The following is a 14,255-nucleotide window of genomic DNA, read 5'->3' on the forward strand; positions in this document are numbered from 1 at the left end:
CTCCAGGCTCTGAGCTGTCAGCACAGAGCCCGACGCGGGGCTTGAACCCCGTGAACTGTGAGATCATGACCTGAGCTGAAGTCAGACGCTCAACCGACTGAGCCACCCAGGTGCCCCTGGACACTTAGATTATTTCCATGTCTTGGCTATTGTAAACAATGCTGCCATAAACATGGAGATGCAGATATCTTTTTGAGTTTGTATTTTCATTTCCTTTGGATATATTCCCAAAAGTGGAATTGCTGTATCATGTTGTATTTCTATTTTTAATTTTTTGAGGATAATCTGTGTTGTTTTTTGTAGTGGCTACACCAATTTATATGTCCATCAACCAGAAGGTTTCCTTTTTCTCTATATCCATTGGCAACATTGGTTATATCCTGTCTTTGTTATTTTGGCCACTCTAATAGGCATGAGGTGATATCTCATTGTGATTTTAATTTGCATTTCCGTAATGACTAGTGATGTTGAGGATCTTTTCATGTCTGTTGACCTTTCATATAGCTTCTTTGGAGAAATGTCTCTTCGGGCCTTTTACCCATTTTTTAATTGGGTTGTTTTTTTGCTCTTGAGCTGTATGAATTCTTTATGTATTTTGGATATTAACCCTTTATCAGGTATATGGTTTACAAATATATTTTTCCCATTCCATAGGTTGTTTCTCACTTTGTTGATAGTTTCCCATCAGCTGTGCAGAAACTCTTTAGTTCGACATAGTCCCACTTGCTTCCTTTTTATTTTGTTGCTTGTGCTTTAGGTGTCATATCCAAAACATCATTACCAAAACCCATGTGAAGGAGCTTTATTCCCATGCTTTCTTCTAGGAGCTGCATGGTTCCAGACCTTACAGTTAAATCTTTAATCCATTTTGAGTTAACTTTTGTGACGGCTGTAAAAAAAAGAATCCAGTTTTATTCTTTTACATGTGAATATCTAATTATCCCAGCACCATTTGCTAAAGAGACTGCTTTTTCTCCATTGCATATTCTTGGTTCCCGTGTCAAACATTAGTTGACCATATATGTTTGGGTTTATTTCTGGGCTCTCTGTTCTGTTCCATTGGTCTATTAGTCTGTCTATATGTCGGTACCATACTGTTTTGATGACTATAGCTTTATAATATAGCTTGAAATCAGGAAGTGTGATGCCTCCTACTTTGTTCTTCTTTCTCAGGATTGCTTTGGCTACTCAGGGTCTATTGTGGCTCCACATAAGTTTTAGGAGGTTTTTTTCCCTACTACTGTAAAAAATGCCATTAGAATCTTGATAGGGATTGCCTTGAATCTATAGACGGCTGGTTCTTGGCAAGGTGAATGATTTCTGTTAGATCCTGAACATTTTTGATATTATATTATGAGTCTCTTGACCCTATTTAATCTTTCTTCTTATCTTTTTATCTTATTTCTAGTTTTTAAACAAAGGAAAAATGTGGAGGGCCTTTATATGGCTATAGTGATTAGGACAATATGGTAATGAACACAGATAAGTAAGTAGCCCAATTAAACAGAATAGAGCACCCATAACCAGACCTGTTTTTACCTGGACACCTGATATAACTCAGGTAAATGGGGGAAGAAGGAAAACTGATAAATATGTTGGAATATGTGGTTATCCATATGGAGAAAAAGGAAAATGCTTCCAACTTCAAATCACAGAAGAAAAAAAAACCCGATCCCAGTTGGATCAAGGACTTAAAATGTGAACTGCAAAAATTTTAGACTGTTAAGAAAAAATATAGGAGGTTATTTTTATAACTTTGGGATAAGAAACGTTTCTAAATTATGGTACCAAAAGCACAAACCATAATAATTCTGATGAATTCAAATACACTAAAATTCAGAACTATATTTATGAAAAGACTCCAGAATGAAAAGACAAGCCACAAATTATGTGAGCACATATGAAAAATGTATAATTGATAAAATTTCACCAAACAAGAGTATGATTCCAAGTCCTATAATCCAGTAAGGAAAAGAGAGCTAACGCAAGAACGGTAGGCAAAACTTGAACAGAAGGGGAAATGCAATAGAAACTGAAAAGGTTCTCAACATGATGGCAGCCAGAGAAACTTAAATTAAAACCACAAGAAGGTTGGGCATGGTAGCCTCCTCCCTGACTTCTTCTTGCCCACAAAGAATGTGCCTGGAACACATCCTCACCGGGAGATAGGATCCCACACGGACTGTGCTGGGTTTATTGACTTTTGCGGGAATCCCTTTCAGGTTCACTGAATGCTACTTTGTTCTGCTTGAGTGCTAGAGTCAGTGACCCTCAGGAGCACCCCAGTTTCCTATATTTCAGACCTCATTGGGAAGGAGTCTGGATTCTTGTGCAAGACAACTGGGGTGCATGCGACCACACTGCCCATGCTGGCTGTAGAGTGGACGCACCAGCCGTAGGAACAGATCCACAGCCTGGCTCCCTCTCTCTCTCCTTGTGCTGTAAGTAAACCCTGCTCCCCTTGAGCCTGGTGTGCATGTTGTCTGTTCTCAATGACCTCGAATCCTGCACTGACCTCTTTCCTGGGTCACGCTTACCTGCCTTTTGACCTTGGCTGCACAGTCTGGCCATCCTGTAAATTGTGAAATGAAAACTATTTCAAAATGGCAAAACCCCAAAACTAAAAGGTCTGACCAACCAAGTAGTCACACAGAGGCAGAGCAATGGGGGTTCTCAGCTATTGCTGATGGGAGCATTAACTGGGGCAGTTAACGGGGTTGGAAAAATCATTTGGCATTATCTAGTGTGGTTGAGCATGCACAAACCCTAAAACCCAGCAATTCCATCCCTAAGCATCTACCTTAGTGAACTTATTTCACGTATATATTAGGTGACCTGTATAAAAATGTTCACAGCGGCACTGGCTGTGGAAAAGCCCCAAATGGGCAACAACCCAAAGCCATCAACAGAAAAATGGATAAATAAGATGTAATATATCTTATCTTCTTCTCTAATCTGAAGGGCTGTATGTCTGGGCAGCATATCAAAAGGCACGAAGGACTGAAGCATCTCTTAGTTGGAGTCCCCACAAAGGGGGAGGATACCCTGAGGACAGCACTGAGCACGGTCAGGAGTGGGGGCACTTGCAGAAAGACCAGGAACTCCAGAAAGTGGACGCTGCTAAACAGGGGCCTGCGGGGAACATGGTGACAGACGGTGAGCTGCCTCCTCAAGACGAGGCCCCAGGTCTCTCCTTTCTGCCCCCCCAAGTCTCTCTGATCAAAGATCCCGTGGACCTAATAACCCAAATTTGGGCTAGACTTGGATATTTGGATATACTCACCCCTATCTTCTCAGCTCAACAGCTGACTTTGGGGGTTAGGTGGGTGATACTGAGAGGAGATAGAGGGTTTCCCCGGGGCAGGACCTGGCTTTCAGAAAGAGCTTCTTTACCCTAAGCCCCACTCCTTCTCCTGCCATCAACACTCCCAGGAACCCAGCTCAGATTGGGGTTGTTTTGGGTGATTTCTCAGAGGTCAGAGATCATTTAGGAACCAATCCTCAAGTGAATGCCTTGGCATCTTCACATCTGATCCTGGAGCCTCCTCTGCTGAAATCCTTCAGTGGCTCCCCATCTCTCAGAAGATGCAGCCCACCACTCCCCCACCCAAAGCTCGCCTGGCCTGTCCACATCTACCTGACTTCCTAGCTTCCTGCCCCACTGGCCTCAGTCAGGGTGCTCACCTGCCCTGAGCTTTGCTTTTGCTCAGCCCTTCCACTTTCCCTCCCTCACCTGCCTGAGGCTCTTACCCAAGAGGCTGTCCCTGTCCCCTGTCACTCCATCCTCTGAACTCTTACCCTTTCTTCTCCATGACACTTATTACAAACCAGTATTATTTATGTCTTTATTTTCTGAAACCAACTGTTAGAACACAAAGCTCGTGTTTTGTTGATTGCTCTATCCCCATAATCTAGAAATAAGTCTTCACTATATAGGCTCTTGGTGAATACTTGGTGAGTGAGTGAAGAAAGGAAGGAATGTTGAGTTGAGAGGCTGCCTTGAGGGTTCTCAGCAGGGCGAGGTCACCCAAAAGCGGGCCCTCACTTTGGGATCCCTTGACCAACTAGTCTGTGCCTGGCACCAATTTCTGCTGGCAAGTTAGGGGTCCTGTGGAATGTTTCCCGCGTGCTGCCCAGCCAATCACCAGGCACATCTACATTATACACACATTTTTGTATGTGTGATATATTTCATTACATGTTTTCAAGGTTGTTTTTTTGTTTTGTTTTGTTTCGTTTTGCTTTGCTTACAAGTTTTTGGCAATAAAGTGAGAAGAGAAATAAAGTTTGGGGGCAGAAGTTCTTCCTTCTCTAGTCTGAACAGTGATGTCTCTGGACAGGATATCGATGGGCAAGGAGGGCTGTAGGCCGTCGTCATCAGGCTGACTGTGTTTCCCACAAGTTGCCCACTGAGGCCTGTTCACCCAGAGGACAGCACTGAGCATAATCAGAAGCAGGGGCACCTCCAGGAATATGAGGAGCAGGAAGTGGACGCGGTCAGGCAGGGACCTGTAGGAGGAACACGGTGACTGGCAGGAGTTTCCTCCTCCACAAGAGGCCCAGGCTCTGCCTCTTCCCCACCTGCTATTGTGCTCAGGTCCCATTGCCTCAAAAGTCAGTATCAATGTCCAAGCTGGTTGGTATCAGGGCCGGACAGCCCCGTGCTGAGGGCCACAGACTCCTGTCCTTCAGCTCAAGAGTTGACCTTGAGCGTCAGGACGCAGCAGACGCAAGAGGATGCAGTGGTGAAGAATGGAGAGGAAGGGAGACCCCCGGAAACAGCTTTCTGAACCCACAGTCCTCAACACTCACAGGAACTCAGCTCTTGCTGGCCCCTACTTCAAGGATGAAATGCCCCCTTTGAGTGAATTCCTCGCTCAAATTCATCTTGACTCACCTTCAATACTGTCCATCATGGGAGCAGCTCTTCTGCCGAACTGTTCAACAACATCAAGCCCCAGGAGTGACCTCCCCAAATTCAGCTCATTGGCAATCCTCTCACACCCTGGGTCCCAATACTTAATACCACCTCAGCTCCTCACAAATGTTTGTGTCCCCTCCCCCACACTGGGCCTTTGTTTAAGCTCTCTACCTTCCCAACCCCTTGCCTGGCTCGCAGCCTGAGGGGTTGGCTGATGCCTGCCCCTCTCCACTGATGCACTGGGCTCTTGCAAACCCTGTTGGCACCATGGTTCATGTGCTCTTTGCCTGCTTGAGCTCCGGCCAGCTGTGGGTAGTCTTGGACCCGCCAGTGGTTTCCCACCTCCAACTCGTCCATCTCTTTGCCTGAGGGCTCTCTCTAGCTATAGGAATGTGTGCTTGCTGAGCAGAATAGGCCAGAAATGCCACAGAATCCATGGTCCCAAGAGTGACCCTCTCTCTGCCTGCAATATTCTTTCTCCAGATTCTTGCTTGTTGGCTTTCCTGCTTCCTTCAGGTCTCTGCTCAAATGTCTCTTCATTTGAGAGGCCTTCCTTCATTACTCTAAGAAAATAGCAAAGCCCGCCATCTTCCTCCACCATGAGAATAGATGTATGTGGATCACTACCTCAGCTTCTTCACCACTCAGTGGGAGAGTTCTGAGGAATGTCCTATGTCCTATGTGGTATCTCCCAGGGCACCTAGTGGGACAGAGCCCAGTTGCTAGTGTGATAGCTCCTTTGTCAAAGTTACACTTTGCTGGCTTTTTCCATTTCCCAGCTCCCTCACTATACTTCCTGGGATCACCTCTCCATAAATGAATTGCACGTAAGTCCTTGTTTCAAGATCTGATTTTGAAGAAACTCAGACTGAAACAGTCTCTTGGTTATTTGTTTTCAATGAATCTTGATTCCTTTCATCATGTCCCATAATCTTCCCACATGCCCCATCACCCTATCCTTGACACCTGCTTAATTCTCCTCCATAGGAATTATTATTAATGGACATCTTTCTTCCATCTATCTATCTATCTATCCATCCATCTGTCATCTATCCATCCATCCATCATCCATCCACCCATCAACTATCCGTATCATCTAATTGTCTGTCTTTCTATCCATCTACCCATTGTCTAAATCCACCCATTTGAATGGGACTTTCTTGAGAGCACAGGCTTGCCTGTTTGTTCTCTGTTATATTCCTAGCATTTAGATCAGTTCCTGGCACATAACAAGCAAATTAAATGCTTGTTGAATGAGTGAATAGTTGAGGAAACTTGCATCTAGGAAGCCCCTCCCTAGGGAAGGAGCCAGGCAGTGGTAAAGGACACTGGGACACACGCATGTTACCTTGGGGTTGGATGGATCTGTGCTCACTACCAGGGACGTTGGAGGTCCCAATGTCACAGAGCTCTTGCTGCTGGAGGCTATCGTGAAGGCTGATGGTGAAAAACAGAGGCCCAGTGCCCAGTGCATGATTCTCCCTAGCTAGGCACCTGTCACCTGCAGGGTTCTGAGTTCACAAAGCAGGGGGAACTCAGGGAAGGGACTGGGCTGGAAGTTCCGGGACCACTGTCTCCCCTTTGCCAGACCCAGACCTGGCCAGAGTGTGGCGTATCCCCACCCCACGCCATACCAATCTCCTCTGCAGATGGACAGGTCATAAACCAGGACCAGAGAGCCATCGCCTTCCCCATGAAGCATTTCAGTGTCCCTCATCTCACTGGAAACAGGAGTGTTTGAAAGTTGGCACAAAAGTGAGACCTCAGGTGCCCCCTCTCCAGCCAGTGCAGCCATCCTGCCTGGTCCCCCTTGGCAGAACACCAGAGAGGTCGATTCAAGGAAGGTTGAAGGTGGAGACACGCAGTCTTGTGAGGACAGGAGGGCCTGATAGAAACACATGTCACAGGACCCTCTGCAGCGACACCAGCCTCAGTCCTCAAGGCCCACAAATATTGTCAGGACCTGGGGCAACAGCAAGGGCTTTGGATGTCACACTCACACTGTCCCTCACACCCTCACTCGCACACATACTCTCTCACACATGCATGCACACACGTGTTCTTTCACACACACACACTCCCACCCACCCATATTTCCCACACACTCACACCCACACAGCACGCCCACTGAGTCTCTAAGGCACAAACACTGGGGCTGGCTCTTTTCTCCCGAGCTGAGATTTCCTCAGGTGCTCTGCAGGCATTAATTAGCTCAGATCCCTTCTTCAGGGGCACCGGAGGAAAGTAGGGTCTTACCTGGGGGAAACAAACACTTGAACCTGGAAAAAGAGGTCAGGCAGGAAGCCATTGAGTCCTTCTTCCCGCAGTATTGTCGCGATCCCACATCTGTATTTCCCTGCATCATCTGTAGTGAGGTTCTCCAAGGTCACTGTGAAGGTGAGGTCTGCAGAATGGTCCACGATGGACACACGGCCACTCCGCACCTCTCCCTCAGACCCTCTGGTCTCCACCATCTGGTTCCAAAGTAGCAAGCATGGTTGTCGGCACCAGTATTTGGTAAATGCCTTGTATTTCTCCTCATACTGGCACTGCACACTCAGGGATCCCCCCTCGGTGCCTGTCACAGTGCTGGGGCCACTCAGAGATGAGAAGCCTGAAAAAGACCATCGGTACTTTCTTCACCTGAAGAGCCTCGACTGGAGGGGCCTTGAGGGTCAGGTCCCCTGGAAACCCAGAGGTCACCCTAAGGCTCAAGGAGGGAAGGGTCAGGAACCGAGAGGTATGGGTTGTAGGTGGACACAAGGGGGAGACCTCTGAAGCTCCCTGGTGTGAGATTCTGAGACACAGAGAGCCTGTGTGGGCTCAGCCAACTTAGAAGTGGAGGGAGAGGAAGATTTTGGGTGACTTCAGATAGGTTCTGGGTCCCCAGACCTGTCAGTACCTAGAGGAAATGGCTGTGTCCATCAATTACCAAGAACTGAATGAAGCCACTGAGTATATTCTGAATAAACAGATGGATGGATGGATGGATGGATGGACAGATGGAATAGAAAACAGGAAGCAAGAATGGGAACAAAGGAAGTCTAGATGAAGCACAGTATTGAGAGCTAGAAGGAAGCCTTCAGCTTCTGGCTATGTCCCCTTCCCAAATGATCACCTGTAAGCCCCAAGCTTATAATCCCTGCTTGTATAGATGGGACCTCCTGTTCATATGTCTGGGTCATGCTGGAGATGGGAGTCAGCCAGGGGTAGAAAGAGACCATCAGGAAGGGGTTCATTTGGGCTCTGATTCAAGGACATTCACACTCGATGTCCTTCCTGGGACAGAAAACTGTGGCAACACTTGCCATCACCTGACATCTTTAGGGACTCCCTGCTCCACACTGCTCCCTTCCCCACCCCTCGGCAGTCACCCACCAGCCTTGCCATGCCCTGGGCCTCATCTCTAGCTCTTCTGCCAAACCCAAGGTTTTGACATTGTCCTCCCTCCCCCAGTCACCCAGGAAGCTCCAGTATGAAGTGATTAGGACCCAGCCCCCTAAACCCTGTGCTTCCTGCCTGGAGAGCCATGCCGGTCCCAGGCACCTGAGGAGTCCTCATTACGCCAAGGAACAGCTATTGTTTGATCTGTTCTTTTTTTATTATTAAAAAAATGTTTTAATGTTTATTTTATTTTTGAGAGAGAGACAGAGCACAAGCAGGAGAGGGGCAGACACAGAATCCGAAGCAGGCTCCAGACTCTGAGCTGTCAGCACAGAGCCCGACACAGGGCTCGAACCCACAAACCATGAGTTCATGACCTGAGCTGAAATCGACACTTAACCGACTGAGCCACCCAAGCACCCCATTGTCTCATCTGTTCTTAACAAGGAAGGAGGTTAACCCAGGGCAAAAGGACAGTGAGAAATTATTTGGGCAAAATACCCAACTAATTTTTGCTTCCTCATTTTAAATACCTTGCATTTTCTCACTGGATTTCCCAGCAAGCAAGCTCAAGTGGCTCACTGACCTATATTCTACAACACAAGGCTGTCTGCCTCTCCCACCAATAATCTGCAAAGCAGTGGTTCTCAGCAAGGGGTGATACTGCTCCCCCAGGAGACATTTGGGAATGTTTGTAGACATTTTTGGTTGTTCACAACTGGAGGGGTGGGGAGTTGTTCCTGGCATCCAGTGGGCAGAAGCCAGGGATGCCGCTAAACATCCTGAAGCACACAAGGCAGCCCCTCAACACAGAATGGTCCAGCCCCAATGCCAACAGTGGAGAGGCTGAGGAACCTTGCTCAACGGGGCAAAATGCCCCAGTCTGAGGCCCTCCCGAGGCAGGCTTCTGGCTGGGGAGACTGGGAGCCCCAACACTGAACCGTGTGCAGTTGCTGCTGTCCCAGGCTCAGGCTGTGGGGGCGCTGTTCTCTGCGTTTCTGATGGGGTCGGGGACGCTTTAGGACTGGCTTTCCATGTTACCTACTCTTTCAGTTGTTTAAGCCCTAGCCTTGGAGATCTGGAGCTGCTTCCTCAGGTCTGGGTAAGAAAACATTGTTAGAAATGCTCTGTTACACCTAGACCCTGACCTTGACCCTGAGGCAGCCTGGCATCCCCTCCCCCGCCCCCACCCCCACAACCCTCCTTGTGTTTTTTCTTCTCCACCTTCTCCTTGCTGAAGCGTGAGGGCTCTCTCCCCCCTGTCTCAGCTACCTCTGGGATGCTGCACTGCTCCTCCCCGGCCCGGGTTCTCTCTAAGATCCTACAGGACAGTGCTTGCTCTGTACCCATCAAGCCCCAGAGGCTTCCTACAGCTCCAATTGTAAGTCGAAGCCTTTGGTAATCTTAAAAAAAAATAAATATAAAGGAAAAGAGACCTGCCTGTTAAGTGTAATGGCAAGTAACCGGGTAGACAGAGAGAGATTTATCTCCTTTAGGAGCAGGAGGATGGCGTAGCTTGAGGTCTCCACAGTCCCGCTGGGCTTGTCTCTGTTGCTGGAAGGTCATTGTCTACAACCCTGGCGAGTGTGTTTTCCTTTTGTCTGGTCTTAGTCTTACTGGTCAACCAGCTCCTGTGCGGCCTCTTGCCATGAGGCAAGGACTTTTGGACTTGGGCTTACAGACCAATTGAATTATAACTCTTATTAAATACAGAAAGTGTCAGGGTCCCTAGGTGGCTCAGTCCATTGGGCATCTGACTTCGGCTCAGGTCATGATCTCATGGCATGTGAGTTCAAGCCCCCTGTGAGTTCAAGCCCCCTGTCAGTCTCTGTGCTAACAGCTTGGAGCCTGGAGCCTGCTTCGGATTCTGTGTCTCCCTCTCTCTCTCTGCCTCTCCCCCCTCTCTCTCTCTCTGTCTCAAAAATAAATAAAAACATTAAAAAAATTTTATTTAAAAATTTTTTAATGTTTTTATTTATTTTTGAGACAGAGAGAGACAGAGCATGAGCAGGGGAGGGGCAGAGAGAGAGGGAGACACAGAATCTGAAGCAGAAGCAGGTTCCAGGCTCTGAGCTGTCAGCACAGAGCCCGACGTGGGGCTTGAATTCACAGACTGTGAGATCATGACCTGAGCTGAAGTCGGACACTTAACTGACTGAGCCACCCAGGTGCCCCCATTAAAAAAATTTTTTTAAACAAAAATAAATAAATACAGAAAATCTCCTAAGTATTATTGAAATAAGTAGGAAAAGAGAACCTTGAATTTCTGGAGGCCACCCTTGAGACTTTAGTTTGGCTTATCAGAATTCAAGAATGAGGCTTTTTTCCCTGAACTCTTCATAATCTAAATGCCAGAGTGATAAACCAAAATGATCCTAATCAGTATGTACTAGTTGAGACTCAGCACAATTTTTTTTCATCTGGCTGATCACATCAATAAAGGGGGAGGGGTGGGACTGTGTCTTTTCATGCCTGAGGATCACAGGGTCACTATGCAGGACACACATGCTTGATACAGGCCATTTCAGATTTATCTTAGTAAATGTAACAAATTACTTTTAGATCCTGAAATTTGTAATAAAATTACTTTATCTTGATTACCAAAACTGGATGTTTAGAATGTGCATTAGTTTTAAAATTTATTATTATTATCATTATTATTATTTTAAAGTTTATTTATTGAGAGAGAGACCAAGCAGGGGAAGGGCAGAAAGAGAGAGAGAGGGAGAGAGGGAGAGAGAGAAAATCCCTAGCAGGTTTTGAGCTTTCAACATGGAGCCCAACATGGGGGCTTGAACCCATGAACTGTGAGATCATGACCTGAGCCGAAATCAAGAGTCCGTCACTTAACTGACTGAACCACCCAGGTGCCCCGAAATTTTTTACATTAAATAATCTCTGTAAAGCAATATTATTTAAAAGTTGGTCAAGTTTTAAAAGTCTAAAGTGTGTTTTTCTGTTCAGCTTTATCATGCAGAGTATCTTTATGTTCTGAGTTTTAGTGTCCTATTTTGGGAGTGATATTTATATTAAGGGTTTTTTTTGTTGTTTATTTATTTTGAGAGGCAGGGAAAGAGCACGAGTGGGGGAGGGGAAGGGAGAGAGAGAGAGAGAGAGAGAGAGAGAGAGAGAGAGAGAATACCAAGCAGGCTCCATGCTATCAGCACAGAGCCTGACTCAGGGCTCAATCTCACGGGAGTGATATTTTTAAGGGTTTTGGTGCACCTTGATTAATACAGCTAGAGGTGGGGAAATGGGATTAATGAAATAAAGATTTTTCCTCCTTGGGTTCTGACGGTTAGCGCTGACATCGGATTACTCTGATTTCTAATTGCTACATTTGTGTTTTCACAGGATCAGAGCAGACTGGTGAGTTGTCTTGATTCTTTCCCCTTTTATAATAAAATATTGTCCTTCCAGTGTTCAAAAACAAAAAAGAGAGAGAGAAACATCGTTTATGGGAACTCTCAGACAAGGATGGACAAGTCCCCAGCAGTGTCACCATCTAGCAGCTCACAGTGCAGGGCCCCTGGGGCCAGTCCAGACCTGTTGGAGGCACAGAGCCCCCCATGGGGGGTGCGTCAGCACCTGGGATACATGAACAGCTATTCACAAGGAGGCTTATGTAGTAAGTGACCATTGTATTATTTCTAAAAAGTGATGACCTTGAATATAAGTGTTATAAGAAGAGCAGTGATCTTGGCAATAAACGTATTCTCTTTGAACCTTGGTTGCCTTGCATGAGTTGGTCTAGGGTAAATTATTTGCCTGTCTCTGCATCATCGTCTCTTGTTTTCATAGGATTGCAATAAAAATTGGATTAGATTATGGGGAAAACCGGGTGAACACATCGATTAGCCCAATTAGTATTAGTTCTCTGCTCCCCTCGCCCTGGCCTGGTGCATAAGACAGTATTCCTGGGGTGTCTGGGTGGTTCAGTCTGTTGAGTGTCCAACTCTTGATCTCAGCTCAGGTCTTAATCTCAGAGTTGTAAATTCAAACCTCACGCCCAGCGTGGAGCCTACTTAAAAAAAAAAAAGACAGGGGGTGCCTGGGTGGCTCAGTTGGTGAAGTGTCCAGCTCTTGATTTCGGCTCAGGTCATGATCTCACGGTTTGTGGGTTCGAGCCCCATGTTGGGTCCTGCGCTGGCAGCACGAAGCCTGTTTGGGATTCTGTCTCCTTCTCTCTCTGCCTTTCCTCCATGTCTGTTCTCTCTCTCTCTCTCTCTCTCTCTCTCTCTCTCTCAAAAATAAATAAATAAACATTTTTTTAAAAAACAGCCTTCCTGATTTTCAAAATGGTGGTCATCAGGATTAAAGTAGCCAATTTCTTTAGGGCTCTGTATGTGCTCACCTGTGGGAAGCATCAACTTACCATCAACTCCTCTTCCTCTTCGTTTGCGTGAGGTTTTTCGGAGCTCACCCCCTCCTTTCTTTGCTTGTGTCCTCATCTCTTCCCTTCCCCATCACCAACCTTGCCCCACACCGTTGTCACCCAGACCTGCCCAGCCCCGCTCACCTGGGACAGAGAGCAGCAGCAAAGCCGATGGCAGCCACATGGCCCCGTCCCTCTGGGTGTCTCTCTTGCTACGGCTGGAACCCCTCATGCAGGGGCCGCTCACCACATCCCCCTCTTCTGCAATTCTTGGCACTTCTCTGCTTCCTTCTTCAGCCTCTTGGTTCTGTTCTCAGGACTGGTCAGAAAATGGGGGAAGCGAGGGGCTCAGGGCATCACATGACCAGTCGATTACTTGCTAAAGTTTTCCTCAGAAACATTTGAATGCACGGTTCTGGTTTTTGCTTCCTGTGAGGATAACACCCTTACCATGACTCCACCACAGCCAACACACCCGCCTGCCGCAGCAGGCAAGGGCCCAGCTGACTTCCTTCTAGATTTTCCGAGCAAGCCCTTCCCTCTACAAATAGCAAATGTCCTGTGGCTGGCGTGGCTGGCGGGTACAGGCATTACAAAGCCTCCTCTGGACAAGACCAGCCGTTTGCAAGGCCCAGTGCAAAATGAAAACACCTTTGTCCTAGAATCACCAACCATTTCGAGCCGGCAGGACAACAGAGCATTAAATCAAGCCCTTCTCAGCGGGGCACGGTGTGACCACAGAGGGGCCCCCCGTGAAGCTGGCCTCATCTCCTGCTCTTGGTGGAGCGGAGTGTGAGGCTGGGGCCACCTTTGGTGTGGGCTCTCCTCTTGTCAGTCCCCAGCTCTTGGTCTGGCCTCACCAGACCCCAGAGGCCTTGAATGGGCTCCTGCCTTGGTCACATGCTCCCGACCAGCCCCCTTCGCTCTGGCACCGAGCCATCCTCAAGCCTCCCCTTTAACCTGGTTAAATGAGCCGCCAAGCTTCCCACGGACAGAAAAATTTTCAATATCTCAAACGGCAACTCGGGTGCGCCTGGCCAGCATTATGCCCCATGACAGGAAACAGCCAGGGAGGACTTAGCAAGGCAGATGCCGATTTGGAATGTCTTATCCACGAACCCAGACTCACATAAATGGAAAAGTCTAAAATTCTGGGATCCTATTGTCAAGCATCTCTTAATTGGCTGTTTCAGTAAATAAAGAAACAGCCTGCTGGTTCGTTTCTTGCTGCAGAGGGAGATCTCATGTATTCTGAGGTTTTGTGCGTGTGCGTGCACGGATGCGTGTGTATGTGTGTGTGTATGTGTGTGTGTGTGTGTGTGCGGGCGTGCACCTCCCCCTCCCGACGTGTTCAACGATGACACAGAACAGACGGAGCTAGGGAGGGAGGAGTTTGCCAGAAGCAGAAGAATTTTCAATTTGTGAACTTCCATTTACTTGGGCTCCACGGCTCCTGCTCAGACCCTTGGGGGTGGGGGTGGGGTGGGTACGCGACCTCCTGTGTCCTTTCCTTTGCCAGGAGGGCAAGACTCTTCTCCCAGAGAGGAGAACATGGTTGTTGTCATTGCATGCCTC

General features: G+C 47.5%; 1 protein-coding gene across 2 annotated transcripts; it reads right to left on the minus strand.

Annotated features, from left to right (window-relative positions):
• Positions 1–1,176: 1,176 nt before the first annotated feature.
• LOC122207007 (protein CD300H-like) lies at positions 1,177–12,977 on the minus strand. Of its 2 annotated transcripts, none has more exons than XM_042916707.1 (3): positions 12,825–12,977; positions 7,178–7,535; positions 1,177–2,572 (listed from the first exon to the last, which is right to left on the minus strand). In XM_042916707.1, exons 1-3 carry the CDS (start codon positions 12,910–12,912, stop codon positions 2,305–2,307), a joined length of 714 nt encoding a protein of 237 aa, XP_042772641.1. In that variant the 5' UTR covers positions 12,913–12,977; the 3' UTR covers positions 1,177–2,304. The 2 variants fall into 2 exon arrangements, with proteins under 2 accessions (XP_042772641.1, XP_042772642.1); XM_042916708.1 differs by lacking the exon at positions 1,177–2,572 and adding an exon at positions 4,220–4,509.
• Between the last annotated feature and the right edge of the window lie 1,278 nt (positions 12,978–14,255).

The sequence above is a fragment of the Panthera leo genome, chromosome E1 (genome assembly GCF_018350215.1).
Source record: "Panthera leo isolate Ple1 chromosome E1, P.leo_Ple1_pat1.1, whole genome shotgun sequence".
Taxonomy (NCBI): Eukaryota; Metazoa; Chordata; class Mammalia; order Carnivora; family Felidae; genus Panthera; species Panthera leo.

Excerpts from the sequence above, each read along its gene's own strand:
- LOC122207007 (XM_042916707.1), bottom strand. The coding sequence starts at position 12,912 with ATGAGGGGTTCCAGCCGTAGCAAGAGAGACACCCAGAGGGACGGGGCC. Across the intron at positions 7,536-12,824 it reads GCTGCTGCTCTCTGTCCCAG|GCTTCTCATCTCTGAGTGGC; the intron begins GTGAGCGGGGCT and ends GGTCTTTTTCAG. Across the intron at positions 2,573-7,177 it reads CAAGTGTTTGTTTCCCCCAG|GATGGCCAGACTGTGCAGCC; the intron begins GTAAGACCCTAC and ends CACAATTTACAG.